The sequence below is a fragment of the Martes martes genome (genome assembly GCF_963455335.1).
Source record: "Martes martes genome assembly, chromosome: 4".
Classification (NCBI taxonomy): Eukaryota; Metazoa; Chordata; class Mammalia; order Carnivora; family Mustelidae; genus Martes; species Martes martes.
Genome location: NC_137891.1, coordinates 90687513 through 90704286, shown reverse-complemented (window position 1 = coordinate 90704286; position 16774 = coordinate 90687513). Strand labels below are relative to the sequence as shown.

General features: G+C 41.0%; 1 protein-coding gene across 1 annotated transcript in view; it reads right to left on the bottom strand.

Annotated features, from left to right (window-relative positions):
* WARS2 (tryptophanyl tRNA synthetase 2, mitochondrial) overlaps positions 1 to 4992 on the bottom strand; it is a 102245-nt gene extending 97253 nt beyond the window's left edge. Inside the window, exon 1 of the mRNA XM_080800759.1 lies at positions 4899 to 4992. Coding sequence (XP_080656885.1) covers positions 4899 to 4988 — 90 coding nt within the window. The 5' untranslated portion in view covers positions 4989 to 4992. The remainder of the gene's footprint in view (positions 1 to 4898) is intronic.
* Positions 4993 to 16774: the final 11782 nt, after the last annotated feature.

The window sequence follows — 16774 nt, the reverse complement described above, 5'->3', positions numbered from 1 at the left end:
AATGGGTACAATATTATTTGCCCAAGATAAAGTGTGTATAGCACATAGCACAGGGACTTAGCACATAGAAAGTGCTAGCTACATGTCCATTCCTTTTCTGAAAGACAGGATTTTGTAGGGATATAGGCTTAAATACATATATTTGGGTAAGTCTCTGCAGACAGTTCTTCTGTAACCTGCATCCATGCAATAGACTGAGAAAGATCTCAGGGAGCAGCCTTTACTCTCTTTAGCATTTCCTGGCTGCGGATGCCAAGAACAGTTACTACCAAAAATCCTCAGCATCTACTTACTATTCATCCTCTCTGTTTTCATCAGTTACCATCAATAGTTTCCACTATCTACTCAAATATACTTTTAAAAATTATTTCTAATAAGCTAAGTCAGTTCTCAAGGAAAACCAATCTAAAAAGGTTTCTCTCTCTCTCTCTCACTCTCTGTCTCTCTCTCAAATAAATGAATTTAAAAAAAAAATCTTTAAAAAAATAAAGGGGCACCTGGGTGGCTAAGTTGGTTAGGCGACTGCCTTCAGCTCGGGTCATGATCCTGGAGTCCTGCTCTGCAGGGAGTCTGTTTCTCCCTCTGACCCTCCCCCTTCTCATGTTCTCCCTCTCTCTCTCACTCTCTGTCTCTCTCTCAAAAAAATAAATTTTTAAAAAAAATCTTTAAAAAGGATTTTAAGTGAATGGACTCCTAGGCGGATTAAGCTTAAAAGGGCCATTCGAGTGGGTCCACGCAAGGCCATTGAAGAAAAGCACCGAGATGAAATAGCCCCACCAAACCAGCTCAGTTATTGTCTTGCAAAATGATGTCTATAGAAGCTCCTTAGAGCTATCCATGCTGATTAGCTCTTGTTGCAAGTTGGATGAACAAAACAGAGCAGAGACAAGCTAAGGGAAAAGTCACTGGGAAAGCTACCCCATTTTAATGTCATTAAGATCACAGAAACCTACAACAAATATTAGTTGCAAAACAGGGAAGGAAATCCCAACAGTAAATTTTACCATCCTAATTCCACAATTAATCAGCGTTGTGATTTGAGGCAAGTTACTTAACTAAAGTCAGTTTCTTCATGATTTAAAATAAGGTGTTAATACCTGCCTTAAAGCCTTGTTATGAACAGTTTCTTTTTGGTGGTATTCTTGCCAAAAATCTATAACCTAATCATGAGAAAACATCAAACTAGTAAATAATTAACCAATCCTCTTCAAAAGTGCCAAGGTCATGAAAGAGTGAGGAAGTGCCATAAATTGGAGGAGACATGCTAGCTAAATGCAACATGGGATCCTGGATTTGATCCCAGACCAGGACCTGTAAGAGACTAGTGGAAAAACTGGTGAAATTTGAAATGCGTCTTTAGCTAGTATTGTACCAAACTTATTTCTTGGCTTTGATCATTGTATTATGATTATGTAAAAGGAAGCTTGGTGAAGGAGGTAAATTTTGCTAATTTTGCAACTTGGTAAATCTGAAATCATTTTAAAAGAAAAAAAGTTTAAAAAGGAGCAATTGTTTGAAAAGCCTAGTCATGAGAACTGATTACAAGAACAATAATTTAATACACTGCCTTTTTTTTTTCTTTTTCTTTTTTTTACAGGCATGACTGCTTCATCTAATGGCTAAACTTGGTAGCCATTAACATTGGGAACGGTCTGTTAATACTGGCCACACCCCGCTTAGGACAGCTAAGAGTGAGGCTTGTTGTTCAACTGCAGGAAAATGTGGACATTTTACACTGAATGACTACAAATATTCTTGCAAAAGTCTACTATCCATCAATATTTCACTCTTGGTACACCACCATCATAAGTTAGGGCTTCAAGAAGTGTGGATTCTGTGTTTGGCCAACGATGACAGGCTTAAATTTACCTAATGCCATCACTATTTAAACGTAGCATGTCAAATCTTCATTCCTCTGACTCTGCAACTACTCTCATCTTGTCAAACATCAACAGTTTTTTGTGAGGTCACACCTGGCAAAATAAACAGCTTTCACATAAATTGTAGACAACTCACAATGAGTATGGCTTGAAACACTGTTATTCCCAGTTTCTCTCTATTTTTTATTTGAAACTTGAGTCTATCTCTAGCCTTGGGGGGCAAAAGCCTGCCTTTGAGATAACTAAAGGTCCTCAAAGCCAACCTTATTACTCAAGATTTTGTTTTTTAAAGAAAACGTTAAAACAACCTAGGAATCAAAATACTTTATCAGTCATAGTTTCCAACACAGCGCTGCCTTGGCCCACTCACTTTGGCCTCTCACCCCAGGGAGTAACTAGGTAACCAAACTAGTAACCAGCAACTTGGCTATTTCTTAGTTTTTGATAGAATCATCCATATGATAAAAATGTATTTTCTATTAGACTATTCTCTTGTAAAATAATTTTTGTTTTCTACAAAGGTTATGAGATATCGTAAAAACGTCCAATGCATCTGGTTTAAGAATCTAATTCTTCCTTCACATATTTCTGCATCTGTTCATGAAAATCGCTTTGACTTCAAAGGAAGCTTTTCAAGAGAAAAAGAAGATACATACAGGAAAAGTGGCCATAAATTTCTATTCCTTTTCTAAGGCCATTTTAATAATAGCACTGTGGGACAAGTATCTTTTTAGGTTTTTAGAGATCTACAATATCACAGATGATATTAATGACTATGCATTTATATGGAGATTTATGCTTTAACACTCTATTCTGAGTCTAAAAGTGATATACCTTCAATTTTGAACATGTGGAAAATAAAGAAAGCCTAAAGAAAACTTAAGTGACTTTTAATCCACTATTTAGGAAGACCAAAGCAAAACAAAAAAGTTAAGACTGGTTGTTTCCTTCCAGTCTTTTTTTGTGTGTGCATATATTTAATAAATATTTATTTACAAACAATATTATAATTACACTATGAAAACAATTTTGTATCTTTTCTCAGTTGGTCTTTCAAAAGACTACATTAGTTTTTCAAACCATCATAGTTAATGACTGAAAATCACATGTAGATTTATACTTTAAAAAAGAAATGCTCTTGCTTACAATTAATTCCTAGTCTACTCAAAGATAAATTAAAGGTTTGGAAACACTGATCTGTTCTAGAAATTCTGCATTTTGAAACTATTTAGATTAGTAGTTGCTTAACCTTAAGATAACCATATTCGTTAATTCCACTGAAACAATACCAGAGGTTTAAGAACTTTTGTCTTAGCATTTATAATAACTTAGTGCCCTAAAGCTCCCTGGGTAATCATTAGTGGGCTCTAGCTTATTTTCCTTTTCTCTCTGATTTTCTATTTCTCATGACATCCTCACCTCTTCGGTTTGGAAAGAGGAAGTTTGGATCTCAGGTTTAGTTACTTTGGTACCACAGGTTTTAATATGCTATTAGTTAGCAATAAAATAGTAATCAACCAATTCTGGTTCTGCAGAATCAAACCCTCAAACTTCAAAGAGAGGAGTGCTGAATGGATTTATCTAATTTAGAATCAATTCTTACCTAACAGTGCTGGCTGATATGTAAAATAACACTTAAAGTAGCTGTTTCCTTGACAAAGAGCTCTCTGGTATTTCCTTTATCCTTAAACGAATCTGGTGAGGCCCATCTCAACGAGGAAACCTTAACTACAGAACATTAAGTAATTTATGAGATGACTGGAAAAACAAGTTAAACTCAAATCTTGGTTTTCATAATTCATCACGTTGCCTTCCTTTGGCTTCATAATCATGGGGCCACAGATTTTCCAAAACTTGAAGGAACATTAATGGGTCAATCAGTCCCACCCTTCCTCCACCCATTTTATTAAAGAAAATAAATCCAGGGAGATTGACTTGTGCTGCCACAGAACTAGCGAGTGGCAGACAAATCCCTTGAACTTCGATTTCCTAATTTCAAGTCTAGTGCTCTTTTCCAATACACCAGTTCCCACACAAAATCCACACACCTATGCATTTTGACCACGAATATGCGAAGATGCCAAGAAATCATCTGATAACCACTGAATCTCAATTTTCTTCGTAGGTTCCTGAAGATATGTCCCAAGAGAAGTACAACAAAGTGCCTACCACCAAGATCGTACTTGTAAGACATTTAGTAAATGTCTGAATGAGTGAAGTAAGTATCCGAATGAGTGAAAGGTGATATATATATATGTGTGTGTGTATATATATACATATATATATATATACACACACACATACATACATATTTATATTTCCCTCCTCCCCCTGAGGGTAAAATTCGAAATACTGACGCGGTGGGTTGAAGCGGGTGTTCATGCTCTCAGCACCACAGGGTAACGAAAACAGCCGTGCTGCCAGGCGCGGACAGGACGACACGCTTTGGGAACTTGTAATTCCCTTACAGAGGCTCCATGCAGGTCTGCCTTGGGGAATGAGGAACCCGAGGGGAAGACGCATCGACACGTGACACTGATATGCCGCCTTGCCAGAACGAAGATGTCAAGTGGCCGCTCCGACTTAAATCGCCCAGTTCCTAACAAGACCTCCTCTAATTTCTCCGCTGGCCCCGCAGTAAGAAGGGTGAAATAGTAATGGGACCCTGAGAAGGCGGGCAGCTGGAGAAAGTCCCGCCCTCTGGTCTGTGAACTTCACAGAGGACTAGGCTTCCCGCGTTGCCCGGCAACAGCGTCCCCGCTCTCAGGGAAAGAGGCAGAGGCCAAGTGGGCAAGCGGACGCGCGCTCTTCCCCTCCACGGCGGGTGACGTCATCGCGCATCCCTGCGACGTCGCCACGTTCCTAGTAGATAGGCAGTCTTAGGAGAGAGGACCTTAGGAGAAAAGCGGCTCGGTATTCTCCAGAGGAAGCGCGGGGAGAGAAACCAGTGGAGGGAGGGGAGACAAGAAGGACCTAAACGAATGGGAAGCTGGCGGGAGAAAGGCCAGCTATGGTTACCTGGGGAGTCTGAGCCGCTTCGGGTCCTTTATGAAGTGCCCGGATGCAGCTCCAGCACCCACGCGCCTTCCACATTGAGCGCATCGCCATCTTGAGAGGGGTGGAGCCGTAGTGACTTGAGTGACGTCTGCCCCGAGAGCCAGTCCCAGAGTTGCAGCTGTTTCGCTTGCTGCGTAAGCGCCCCTGTCTTCCGGGCGTACCTCTGTGCTGCTGCGTGCTGGTGTCTGGTCTTTGCCCAGCAGGCGGGGACAGGAACGGGGTGGGACTGGGCTTTTTAGTGTTTGCCCTGGAGACTTAGTCTTTGTGCAAGCTTCCTGGTGGGAGAATGTCTTTCGGGGATTTTAGTAGCAGCGTTTCAGATTGAAAGTCAAATAAATTGCCTTTGGGCTTCTAGTCATGCAGAGGCAGCTTTTAAGAAGTGTCTCTACGAATGTGGCCTACCCAGTCCGGTTAGAGTGCATTAAAGTTGTCCTTTGAGACTTATGTGGCCTCATTGATGCATGCAGTCTACAAATCTTTGTTAAACCCATCTACAGACCTTTGTTAAACCCTATCATCTGCTGGCTACTGAAGGTGCAAAACACCTATCTTATATGGCCTAGTGCGTAGCAGGCAAATAAACGAAGCACTGTTTCAAGTGTTATAAAAGCAAACCCCAAGACTGGGGAAGAGGAGTGGTTAAAATTGTGGCGCTTAAGCCTGGTCCAGGGAGGGCTTCAGAAGGTAATACCTGATGGAAGAAATTGTTTGCATTTTGGGTTAAATTATGAGAAGAATCCACACTGTACTCCTGCCTCTGCTCATGCCCTCAGTTGCCTTAAAGCAACTGAAATCTTAACAGGTTAAGACAAAGTTTGTGAATTAAAACCATACATTAAGATCTCTTAAGAGTGGTACAAAGTACTGGTGAAATTTAAGCGCAATTGGTGTAATGTAGAAATAAGCAGGGAAGGAATTGGAATGATGAAGGCCAAAAAAACAAAAACCCTAAGAAAATCAAGTGTTATTCTTAAATCAATTGAGTTTGGTTTTGTCTCATAAATTTGAGATGTGTGCTGTAGTTCCAAATGTGATGACTATTAAATAGGTCTGGAGGCCAGGAGAGAGAGCCAAACTACAAAACGGATGGTAATTAAAAGTATGGAACTCTTTGAGACCACTAGGTAGAATCTGTGGAATAGAAGTGCTCAGATGATGGAAATTAGAAGAGGTAAGTAGTCAAAAGATATTTAAAACCCCAAAAATGTCGTTACTGAAACTGAGCTAAGAGGCCTTGCCAGTGGAAGTGATGATTGATCATTATAAAGATGCACAGTATCGGGCGCTTGGGTGGCTCAGTGGGTTAAAGCCTCTGCCTTCGGCTCAGGTCATGATCTCAGGGTACTGGGATCGAGCCCCGTATCGGGCTCTCCGCTTAGCGGGGAGCCTGCTTCCCCCTCTCTCTCTGCCTGCCTCTCTGCCTACTTGTGGTCTCTGTCTGTCAAATAAATAAATAAAATCTTTAAAAAAAAAAAAGATGCACAGTATCCCTTGTAAACATTCAGTTTTATAAATGCCTAAGCATTAAAATACCATTTTTTATAGATATGTTATTAATTAAATTAAATGACCCTAGGAATTAGTAAGGTTAGACTTCTGACATGTTCAGCTATCTGGATTAGAAGATAAAACCTAGCAATAAAAGGAGGGTTACAGCAGAAAGCTGTCACAGGCCTGCCCACTTAATTTCCTCGAGCAGTAATTTCAGTCTTTTACTCACGTGACTGATAATATTTCCATGGGAGATATTTCCAAGGCATACTTCCATTGAAGAGGGTATATCTGAGCACAAGTGGAACAACTTCAATATCTATTTTTTAAAGTACCTGAAACTTAGAGTGATAAATAAACTAAGCTTAGAGTAATAAATTGTTTCCCATCACAGTGGTGACTTGATGACTCTTGAGTGTCACTCAGCCAGCCAGGTTGCTCCTTGAACAAGGACTATGTTTTGTATTTTTTATATTTCTCCCGGCACCTAGTATAATACTTTGCACAGAGCAGGCACATCTTTTAAATCTAAATTTTACTTCGACAAAGTATGTAACTAATTTTCAGAGGTTGGTATGTTTTTAACGGCTGGGAGGGAAAGCTGACAGCAGAAAAGACACTAGTCTTAATTTAAAGCAAGCTAGTTTCTTCTGCTTTTGTACTCTTACAACGGCATTCTGAAACCTTTTGGCATTGGGAAAGTAGCATGAAAAAGCTCAACATTGTGTAAGGTCACCATTTTTTCTGCTCCTCTAAGAAGTGCACTACACTCAACATATTTTAATGAGTATTTTAAATTTTAATGAGTCTCAAAATATCTAATTTTGTTTCTCCAATTTAATTCTAAGTGTCAGGTTGGTATTAGATGCTGATCAAAGTTAATCCTGAATCTTCAGGAAAATTATTATTCAGTGTATCTTTTAATGAAAAATTGTATAATACACTTTTGAAATGTTTGCATACAAAGTGATTAACATTTTACAAGCTTGCATAATGCAGGAATAGTTCGGTTACATGAGAAGTTCACTTGTGGAATAGTTCATTGTCCAACAGTGTTTTTAAATGAAGCATCACTATTTACTGGCACTATTTCACCACTGCTATTATTTGGTAAGCCAACGAACTTCAGTAAAATGATATATAAAAGTTGTACTCAAAGCAGACTTTAGATACAATTAAAAACTTGTATAGTCCTATACTTTTGGCATACACTGTATGTTTACAGATGTTTGTGCCTACAACTTTGAAAACTTGTTTAAAATTTGATTTCTCATCAACATTTTTATTTTATAATAAGTTCTAGTAATTCTGCTCTTTCCTTAACAGTCCCTGCAAATCTCGTCTTGCTTGAAACAATAGATTAAAACCAGACTGGCAGTTGGGGAACGCTTTCTATTGCAACCATGTGTGTCAGAAGAAAGGATTAGGTTTCCTTGTCCAAGAACATCAAGGGGAACCTCCACCTCTGCAGACACACCTTTATTCCTCCGTAATGGAGAGTTTATATCTAGTTAGATTTAAATGGGATAAGGAAAGAGTTTAAATCCACTCTTAGCTCTAGTAGTGTAATCAGCCCTCCAGTCTCAAAGTATCTAATTTTGTTTCTTTAATTTAATTCTAAGTGTCAGGTTGGTATTAGATGCTGATCAAGGTAATGGAGAGTTGCCCTACATATTTATTCACTTAAGGAAGAATTTTGCAGACTGCAAAGACTAGATGGCATTTATGTTCAAAACTTACTTAAAGCACAACCCATTCACCTCTGACCTTTCCTTTATATTAAATATGTTTTTCAAATATGGAGGAGGAGATTCCATAGTGGAGGTAAACCTTGCTCTTCATAAGTTGGGGTAGGGCCATGCCATCTTATGCTGGACTCAGATTCTAAGGACCTAAATCAAAGTGAGACAGAGTCCACCTTTCTGTGCAATCACTTCTGAGTGTCACTGAAGTATGCAGAAAACTGTAATAATGACTGGGAGATTGCCTCCCCCGCCCCACCACCTTTGGCTTAATTCTAGTTCTGTCCCTCTTTCATAGCGATGAAAGTAATCCAAAGATACTAACTACCTTAACAAAAATCACACAATGAATAAGAGTAGGATAGAAAGAACCACAATCTCCAGACAAGGTCTCTACATTAAGTGACACCAGTATAAAGTGAAGTAGTTAAGGCTAGGGCTGATCCAAAGGCAAGGTTTCACCTAAAGACACATATTTGTGTCACGCGTCCAAGTCAAGGCAACTGAATGATTTTTAAAGGGTTGCTGTACTCATCTCTGACCTCTAACATTAAAAGATGCTGTCTTTCCCTAGCAGTCTGCGGGGAAGTGCATATTATACCATCTTCTTTGTGTGAGGATAATAAGCGGGAGGCCTATCTGGTCTTTGGGAGAATGGCTTAGGGGCTTAAGGGAGGCTTTACTATCACTTTCCTGGAAGATGCCATCTAGCAAAATTAAGGGAGTGGCTATGTGATGTGGATAGCAAAATAGAATTTTTCTCAGAGCACCTTTCCCTTAAAATTAAGAGCCAAGGCATAGTTTCTTCCAGGTTCAACTTTTTTTTACCTTAAGAACAGTCTTTCCCACTTCACAACTGGGAGTGGGAGGAGGTGACAAGGGTGGAGAGAGAGCAGACATAAGTGGATAATTTGCATGCGATGGTCTTCAGAGAAATGACTCCATTACTTGTAGAGTCCTTAGCAAGGGGTACCAGGAAGAGGACTGATTATATGGGGATGGTGCAGGCCCTGGAACTTTTGTTCATACTTAATCTTTTCTCTATATACTTTTTTCAAACTGCTGTTTCAACATCAGAGTACAGCTCTTCAAAGAAGACAGAGAATTGCTCCTGTAAGTATGGATCCAGAATGCGGAAAACAATTTTCTAGAAATGTAGGAGACTACTTTCAGTATTTTCTATTCCCATTGTTCACCCTCAGTCTTAGGATACATGTTCCATGGAAGAAATGGAGCTTAGAAATCAGCGAATTAAAGTTTTGGAAGAGCATTTTACTTTGTTCTCTCTCTTTGCATGCCGTATCTGTTCCAGAAGGTACGGCCCTGAAGACAAAACCTACATGTTACCTGCACACTCATTCTATTTTAAAATCACCCTTTGCTCCCAGCTACTTCATAATGGGTGAATAGGCTTCCCACTTCTGAGTCTATGTTTTACAAAAAGAACTAGGTCTCAACAAAGTTTCTTGGAGTGTTTTTAAAATAGGCTCCTTTCTATTTTGTCTAGTAATCAAACTCTATTAGATCCTTTCCCATATTTTGTCTCTGTGGTGTGATGCTAGGAACGACTGAAAGTGAGACACCATGCTTAGATCGTGATCGTTCTTAAAAAACAACATGAAAAGATAATCTTGATCTCCCTGAAACAGGGAGAGTGTTAAACCTCACTGTCTCAGTCAAATCCCATCTTAACCAGTTAGATTTGGAAAAGTTAGACTTTTCCGAAATCCACTGACAGTTGCAATCAGCTGTGATATTCTTTACTTTTTGTCCTTATTAAGTAGAAGTGAGCATGAACTTGGAGAAAATTTGTATGCTTACCCCATTACTGATCTCATTGAACCATTTAACCTTCATGTGCCTCTTTTTTCATATCTGTAAAGTGAGTTAAAATAGGAGGGCTACAAAGAAAATGAAAACACTAATTTGAAAAGATCTTCTGTACCCCTATGTTTATTATAGTATTATTTATAATAGTCAAGATATGGAAGCAATGTGTCACCTGATAGACAAGTGATTAAGGAAGATCTCTCTCACACACACACGCATGCACGCGTGTGTGTGCGCACACACACACGGAATATTATGCAGCCATGAAAAGAATGAGATCATGCCATTTGAGACAGCATGGATGGAACTAAGAAGGTATTGTGCTAAGTGAAATAAGTCAGACTGAGAAAGACAAATACCATATGATTTCATTCATGTAGAATCTAAAAAAGCAAATGAGTAAACAAAAAACAGAATCAGACCTATAAATACTATAAATACAGCTACTCTCCACCAAATAAAATGGGTCCTACTTGTCATCCTGTCACAGCCGGGTTAGATTTCTGAAAAACAGGGAATATTAAACTTTTCTCACCTAACTATGACCATGAGATGGCTTTCCACATATCTTTTTTTTTTTTTTTTTTTGAGAGAGAGCATGCATGTGCGAGTGTGGGGAGGGGCAGCAGGAGAGAGGGAATCATAAGCAGGCTCCACACTCAGTGTGGAGCCTGACATGGGGCTCGATCTCACAACTCTGAGATCATGACCTGAACCAGAATCAAGAGTTGGATGCTTAACTGACTGAACCACCCAGGTGCCCCCTCCATATAGCTTTTCAAAGGGTAAAACAAGAAAGGGTATCCTGACCCATTTTCATCTTTTCTAGCTGTCTTAGGTGGCAGCTCACTTAGTTCCCAATTGTATTGCTTTTGTTATTTCTCAGAAATGTATTCATTATTTTGTAATTGACATTCACAGTGATTTATATGATTGAAGAGCTGCTAACCCAAGAGTTCTCCAAGAGGGTTATCCAGCAGGTGCTGTGATCTTAGGAGAGGAAGGTAGCCAATAGCCACCCATAGCCTGGCAGGTGTGGGGAATGAGATAAGGGGGGTGATGGCATAGGGGTGATAGCCCTGCCTCCCTCTCCTCTCATTCTCTGATCTGATCTTTTGGTTCCTCCCATTCGCTGAACCTTGGGTCAAAGGAACATGATTTATCTGGTCCATAAAAGTCAGTCCTTGTACCCTATCCCCCATCTCCCAGAAGCCCAGAATAGGCTGCAAAATGGTAACGGTGGATCTGGAAGGCCAGATGGAAATATTCACTTCAGAGCTACTATCCACCTACAGAACGAGAAATAAAACTCTGAAAAAACTAGATCTTATTAGGATAACTTTCTAACCAGACATTGCATTTGAAGGCAAGGCTATGTTTTCATCTCTGACCTGCCAGACTACTTGGGATGTCAGAGGGGGCCTCAGTAAATATTGGCAGATTGGTTAAATGGACAAATGAACACATGTGAGGAAGAAGAGGGAGGTGTGCAGTGGGATATTTTAAAGATAATGCAGGGAATTGGGGGAAAAAATTTAAAGCCTAAACTAAGCCCTGGAAGCATTTTTAAAATCTCTGATATATGTCTTCTTTCTTGTGGTTTGCTCTTTCCACTAAAAAGCAGAATGCATAAAATATTCTGATTAGTTGAGGGTGATTACTTAGGTTCCAACTAATGTTTTATATATAAATCTAAATTACTGCTTTTCCTCCATTCTGCTTCTCTTTCTGTTCGGTCAAATCCCTGTGGGAGGGAGAAACATTCCTGTGGTGGGTAAAATAATTTCTATGGAAATTATTCAAAACGCAATTTCTGTAAACACTATGTGAAGATATGATTTATTTCTGGATTCAGCCCTCATGCTTGCATCATCTCACTATTTATCATCAGGCTCTCTGTTTGCCAGCATCTCTTCTCAAGGATCTGTCCGTATCAGTTCTGCATCTAAGTTGATGAACTTCCATCAGGAGAGTTAAAGCATTGGGAAACAAGAGAGAAGAAATTGTGTTCCAGTAGGCAATGGGTGTACTGAAAGAACACTGGATTTTATACCCAGTTCTGACCCTGCTAAAACAAGCAAGGTGATATTGGAAAGTCCTTAACCTCTCAGGCTGCTTTTTACCTGGGGAAAAAAAAAATTGTGAGTGGTTGAACCAGCTAATTCTCAAGGTTTCTTCCAGCCCTTAACCCCATAAGCTTATGCTAACACAGGGATCTCATTTTTAACCAAGGATCTCCTGGTACTTTGGCTGTTAGGATGAAATATGCTCCCGTTTTGACAGATGACCCAGCTGGGACCTCACTGATTTCTTACCTATTAGTTATTATGTTATTAAAATTAATCATTATGCCACTACTACTAATTATTATAACTATTAATTATTATCCTGCACTGTTCGTGTGTGGAAGACCCAGAAACTGTCTTGGATAACCTGTTGGATGAATTGAGCCTAAATGTGACTAACTTGAAGAGCGTGTTGCCAGGAAATCATTTGAGAGCAAATTCAAAGGAAAGGTGAAATAACAAGTCTTCTAATATGACATGCATCTCTGGGGTGGGGGGCAGGTTGGCAGCTAGTGCCCGGGGAGAGAGCCTAGAGGTGGAGCAAGAACTGAAGGAGAAGAGGAACCAGTTATTCTCAAGTTCGCCCAGTCAAAGGCGCCATTACTCTGTTCACACTATTTACTCATTTACCGCTTGCTTACTGCAAGCTCGTAGAACTAAAGGACCAAAAAGGTGATCTTGTGTTACCATAGGCACCATATACAATACTTCTTACAGTTACCACCTGTATCACCTTCTTTTCTTGGCTAGGGTTTCCTAGTTCCCCCTCTGAAAACTTAAGAGACAGAAGGACCTGGAAAGCTGGCATTCTTTCCTTCCTCCCGCCCATCTCTCACCCTTCCTTCCTTCTTCTTTCCCACACTTCATCAACCACCTACTATTAACCTGAAACTATCTAAAGTACTGGGATCCATGGAGGAGAAAGATGAGGATCCCACCTTGGGGAAGCTGAGTACTGCAGGGAAGATTTGTCAACTTGTTAAAATACAACAGGGTAGATGCCGTTCTAGAGAATATACGTGGTGGTGGGAACTCAAGTCCCCCATTTAAAGAAAACATGAGCGGACGCCTGGGTGGCTCAGTGGGTTAAAGCCTCTGCCTTTGACTCAGGTCATGATCCCAGGGTCCTGGGATCGAGCCCCACGTCGGGCTCTCTGCCCGGCGGGAAGCCTGCTTCCCCTTCTCTCTCTGCCTGCCTCTCTGCCTACTTGTGGTCTCTGTCTGTCAAATAAATAAATAAAATCTTTAAAAAAAAAAGAAAAAGAAAACATGAGCAACTAGGTAACTCAGTGTGAGTCCATGGGGTCACTAACAGAACAAGGATGCACTTCTTAGGGTCTGTCTGCCAGTCAACACGTTGCAGAGCTCCTACACCAGCCCTGGTTACACTTAGCAATTACCTCGTCACTGCCAGTTTCCCCCCCAGTAAGAACAAGACGTCTATGCCGAGGGCACAGAAGTTCACACGAAGTAGGACTGCTTTCTCCTTGGAGAATACCATCCCTTCGGAACTTATGTTATTCTTCTCATCCTAGAATTGCTTGGGGATCAAGGAAGGAAGGGAAAAGAAAGGGTCTCTACACCGACCTTTACTGTGTGACCTTTACTCCACATCTTTTGTTAGAATAATAAGGCCTCATTTCCTAGAACACTGCGCTTAACTCTCATAGATTCTTAGACCTTTCCAGTTGTCTGACGTTTAACACCGTGAGGCAGTGGGCTGCAGTGGAGTGGGGAGATACGATGCTTATAACATATAAACACAGACTCTCGAGGACTTGACATTCTTTAGTGTCCACATAAGCAAATACTTTTTGGGGTCTATCCTGTACCAGGCCCCACGCTAGGTGCCAAGTATACAATGCCGAAAAAGATGATCTCTGCACTCTTCAAAATCACAGTTCAATGAGGGAAACGACAAGCAGCAAAAGCATTTCAGGGAAAACGTCTTTGTATCAAGACTTTTTCATTTCGTTTGACTCCGACTTCAGGGGCAGTCCTGGCTCTACTCCTTGCTCTTTGTATGGCCTGAGCCAGGCTTCTGAATGCCCTGGGCCCCTGTTCCCTCATCTGGAGATGGGGCAAAGGAAAACAAATTCCCTGAGTGCCCTTACAGCTCTGAGGTGAAAACTGAGTGGCTCCTGAAGGAGGGACTGAATGGAATTTTGAATTGGAAAGAGGACCAGGGTGCCCTTAGGAGGGGTAGCTGCAAAGGAAGCATGGCTGTGCGTGTGAATGAGGCATCCTGACAGGAGAAGTTGAAGAGATGAAGCTATGAATGCCTCTCTGCCTGCTTCCTCCTTTAAACCCTTCGGTCTATTCCTAATTAGTAGCCGGAACAACCCATTAAAATGTATGTCAGATTATGGTCACCCACTCTCCTCAATACCCTCCAGTGGCTTTACATGTCATTTGGAAAAAAATCCCAAGTCCTTACCAAGGCCTGTAAGGCCCAATTGGTCTACATTGTCCAACCCAGCCTCCCTTTCTGGCCTCTTCCCCCACTGCCTCCCTCTTACCTTACTCTGCCTGGGACACACGGGTCTCCTGACCAGTCCTCAACCCTTATTACCATCTGACATCTTCTACTTAATTTATTTGCTCCTCCTCTAGAGTGTAACCATCACAGCAGCAGAGAATTTTGTCTGTTTTATTCTGTATCTCTAAATCTTAGAATGGTGGATGGTTAGTAATGTATTTGTTGAGTGAGTTTCCCCAGTTTACAGATAAGGAAGTTAAGATCCAAAGAAGGAAAGTGAGTGAGGTCAAACTGCTCTCCAGAAGGAGAGTCCAGACTCGTGAGTACTTGATCTTCTCTGCCCCATGGGCTCATGGTAGACAGAATGATGGGCTCCAGAGATGCCTATATCCCACTGCCCAGAACCATGGCAGAAGGCACTGTGCAGATGTGATTAATTTAAGATCTTGAGATTGGGGAGATGATCCTTCTGATTGTTGAGTTGACTTCTGACATCCTTTCCCTTGGCTTCTTCAACTTGATTAGACTTGTTTGTTTATTGATTTATTAATTCACTTAACCAGTATTGACTGCAAATATTGATATATCCCTTTTTAGCAAAGGAAAAAGGAAAGATACGAATGGGGAACATTTATATCTCTATGTAATTTGTTTTAAAAGCAGTGGGACTAAGTGTGTATATATGTTTTACTTTAATTTGAGGATTTCCAGTATTTTTTAAATTTTAAAAATAGAAACAAATATTTTCTGAGAGTTACTCTGAACCAGGCATTATGGCAGACACCGGACATAAATGAAAATTCCTAACTACACACAATTAGAGCTCAAGAGGGGTGACAAGTGAACAGAGGATTGCCCTACAGAAAGCAAGTGCCAGCGGGGGCAGTCCGGGCTTTGATGGAGGCCCAGAGGGGGCATCTAACCTTGTCTGGAGGACAGCATCAGTGGGGAATGGGGGGTGTGAATGGGAGAGCAAGGAGAGAATCCCAAAACTAACCTCTCGGTGGAGTGGTCCAATTGTTACCAAGGTTTGGGCCCTGTGGCCTTGTCTGTCCCTGGCTGTGCCTATTTTGTTAAACAGAGCCAGCCATTCTGTCAATGCCCTTTCCCCCAGTCCTGGTGTCCACCCTTGGTCCCTTCACTCACTGTGTCCCATGCCCTGGCATGACACAGCATTTTCAGACCTTTCCCAGGAATCTATTTAGAGCCAATATCCTGTGCAGCTCGGAGGAGTCAAGGCCATGATGAGATAAGGAAGGGGCTTATGATGAACACAGACAAAGCCAAGGGATGAATATGCATGCTTTCATCCCCCGTCCCCAGACAGGATGCTTTCACACCACTTCCTGTAGTTCAAACAGTATGTTTCTCCTTAACATACTGTGAAGATGTGATGGCTAGCTATTTACAAGCCACACAAGACATGTTCTTCTCCCAAGATGGGGTTAGACCCCTCCTGTTGCTCCCTTGGTTGGCATGCTGTGCTCCCACGTATTACAGCATCTTTCACACCCTATCCCATCTCCTGACTGTGCTCCATGGACCCCTCAGATCCTTCTAGAGCAGCAACCGGTCTTGCTTGAGACATTGAACATAAAAGAAAATTCCTGAACTACACACACTTAAGAGCTCAATAGGGGTGACAAGTGACAAGTGATAAGTGGGACACCCTCAGCACACAGAGAGTACTTAATAAATGATCGCTTCATTGAATTGAATAGTATATGATACAGGCATTGTTTGGGCAAATTTTGAAACATCTGAAGCCACACTCTCATTCAGGAAGGCTGGAAAATGGTTTTCCAATTTAATTGATGATTGCAAAGCAAAAAAAAAAAAAATGTTCTGGCAATTCTCAAATAAATATTCACCAATGATGTTTCAGCCTGATTTGACAGGCTGAGCAGGGATGCAATTTGAGTATGTAACAAAAACCATATTTGAGTTGCCCTCTTCCTTGTGGTTGTATAGGAGAAAGAGCACAGGAGAGACGAGGGAAAAATGCTTTGAAAACTCTGAAGTGGGTTGCAGATGTTAGTTTTGCTTTCCCACAGCTGCAGCAGAATCTGCCCCTGTGCTCAGTCACTCACAAGACTCAGTGCACATCAGTGGACATCATTGGATGGGACTCAGGAATGGTAAGTAGGAGCAGTGACTTGTTGCCTACAGCATTCAGTTGTCCTGGGCCTAGCCAGGGTACAGATGGCTTTTCACGTCTGGAATTGCTAA